Source organism: Hibiscus syriacus, unplaced genomic scaffold, assembly GCF_006381635.1.
Source record: "Hibiscus syriacus cultivar Baekdansim isolate YM2019G1 unplaced genomic scaffold, ASM638163v2 tig00111942_pilon, whole genome shotgun sequence".
In the NCBI taxonomy this organism is placed as follows: Eukaryota; Viridiplantae; Streptophyta; class Magnoliopsida; order Malvales; family Malvaceae; genus Hibiscus; species Hibiscus syriacus.
In genome coordinates, this window is record NW_024063218.1 from 775,207 (window position 1) to 777,823 (window position 2,617).

The window sequence follows — 2,617 nt, forward strand, 5'->3', positions numbered from 1 at the left end:
TTAAGTTTAGATGAAGTATTGTGTAGAGTATGAATTATGGTTGTTAGAAGAAGTCTTAAAGTGCATTTTAATGCTAAAGTTTCTGGTTTTATACTATATCACAGTCGACAACTAAAAAAGGATATTGCCGCGGCAAATTTCGTTGGCTATTAGTAGGAAAGTTTCGTGTGTCTTTAAGTTTCTTACAATATAATAAGATTTTGTGAAGATTTAGAGTGCAAAGACACTAAGAAGCCTATATCTAAAACTAAGAAGAGATGCATAAAATCACATCAATAACATTCGATATCAACGTCTCAACAACGCATTTACCGCGTGATATGCTGGGCATTTGTAAGTGCTCTAAAGAGTTCAAAACGATCCTTCCGTCTCGTTTAGGAATTAGCAGATGATAAAAAATAACCAGTTCATTACAGTATCTCAGAAATCTGCAAAAAGAACAGCGTTTAGAGTTAATACTGTATTCCTAACGTGTATATTGATAGACAGCTTAAAACGAGAGATGATGCGTAAGCTTTAAAAAATGCAACCAGCCGTAGATGATCCTTTCACTTTGAATGTTGTCAACTGCAATTGGTTGGGCCTCTTTGTTAACTAAATACCATGGATCTGTCAAAGAAGGTGAGCAAGTATAGCACTTACATTAATGGGCATCTCAGCTATGATAAGGCCAGCGCTTTCTTCTAAGCTTTTTAGAGTAACCACTTCACCTCCGACAACCATATTGATCACTATTCCATCTGCATATGTTTTAGTGAATCATTGTGGGAATATAACATGATGTATCAATAATAAAATATTAGGTCCAAGGACGAAACCTGCTGCCAAACACGAAGTCAATCGCCTCGTATATGTTTCCTGCAAGCAAACACAAGTTGAAAAAGGTAAGGAAAAATGAATCTTTGACACGTTTTTATTAAACAACACATAATAACACTTGAAAACAATGTTTAAAAACATGAAAATGTTGTACTTCACTGCTGGGATAAGCTCCAAGATTGGAAGTCCGAATGTACCCCACAGCCACTAAATGAACTTCCTAATATATATACAAATTCTACCCATGAATAACTCAACCAGATAGTAGATTGATAACCAAACAATAGAGCTGCCAAACAAGATCATAAATTAGCAACTGATATCAAACCTGAGCTTTACTACTTTATTATTCTAAACACAGAAACAAACTAAAACTTGGCATATAGGCCTTGTAATCCGACACAATTTTTCATAATACCAATGCCACAGAACAACTTAATCAGCTGAAACACCACCAATCTAATAATTAGGGAGAACGGAATAAGCAATTGCATCCTTGATAATCTAATGAATCAAAATCAGTAGCGAGTGATCAAATCAGTCTTATAGCAACCAACAGAATTGAATCAACAAGTTGTCAACCAACATTACGAGCTTGGTTCCCAGTTAAACAATATTAGAAACTTAATATAGTTTCATAATCTTAAACGTAAGATTCTATAAGAACAATACAGCATATAAAATACGAACTTTAAAGAGTTTCAATTATCAGGCGAGAAAATTACCTTCTTAGTTGGTAATTCATAATTAATCAAAACACGAGCCAACATAGGAGATTCTCCAGAAGCAAGAAGGGGAAGGCAGGCATCGGTTACTACGATCATACAAGATTTCTGCTCTTCTTTTTCAATTTCATGACCATCTCCTGTCTGAACCTTCACATGTTGGCTCCATTTCATCGTTGTTTCCCTGAATTTCTCCAAAATTATACTTCGTTCTGCTTCAGCTTGGTCGCTGTACTGGCATGTAAAGAAAAAAAAATATAAATTAATAGTATAGAATTGAAAGTAAAGTTGTTATCACAATGCAACAATTTACCAAACAAGACAATGAAATGTATGGGAGATCCGAGACGGCGGAGTAGACGGCGTCGAGCTCGTCACGTGAGTTGCAGCAGAGCACTACCGGAAGGCACGTGCGTCTTCCCGCCACTCCTAGGAGATCAATTAACGTCTCCTGCGAATTTGGATTCCGTTTGTTCTAATTCAAAATTTAGGGAAAACGAAAATTTGAAGTTGATCGAAAAATTAATGGGACAGAGAGAGAGAGAGGACCATTTTGAAGCGGAGTCTGTCGACGGCCACGTAGAAGTGTTGAATTTGATTTGAAGAACTGCAAATTCATGAAATTTATTAGAAAAAGCGGTGAAATTTAAGTTTTATTGGATTAAGTAAAAAAATGGAGAAACAAATACCTAAAATTAGAAGTGGGTTGAGAGGGAGGAGATGAAGCTTCGATTGCATCAATAGCCATGGTATCTTTCTCTCTGTGTTTCACAGTACTGTGCTTTTCGTCGATCAACTCGGACTCTGTTTGAGTTAACTCAGACAACAATCAGGCCAGCGAGGAATTTCACTCCCAAAACGAAGATACCCAAAATAGCGAAGATACCAAGCTTTGATGCTTAAACTCTTTTCCTAAATCAGTATAATAACAATTTTAATTCTCAATATTTCATAATTTCTCAATTCAGTACAAATTTAATCCTATAAACTTACAAATTATATCAGTTTATTCCTCGTACCCATCATCACTCCTTATCTGTTCATTGAAAAAAAAATCAAAGGTAAGATATTTT

General features: G+C 35.5%; 1 protein-coding gene across 1 annotated transcript; it reads right to left on the bottom strand.

Moving 5' to 3' along the window:
• Nucleotides 1-247: 247 nt before the first annotated feature.
• Nucleotides 248-2,402, bottom strand: LOC120173278 (eukaryotic initiation factor 4A-like). The gene is made up of 7 exons (XM_039180486.1): nt 2,234-2,402; nt 2,094-2,151; nt 1,858-1,995; nt 1,545-1,778; nt 819-858; nt 643-740; nt 248-428 (listed from the first exon to the last, which is right to left on the bottom strand). Exons 1-7 carry the CDS (start codon nt 2,290-2,292, stop codon nt 411-413), a joined length of 645 nt encoding a protein of 214 aa, XP_039036417.1. The 5' UTR covers nt 2,293-2,402; the 3' UTR covers nt 248-410.
• Nucleotides 2,403-2,617: the final 215 nt, after the last annotated feature.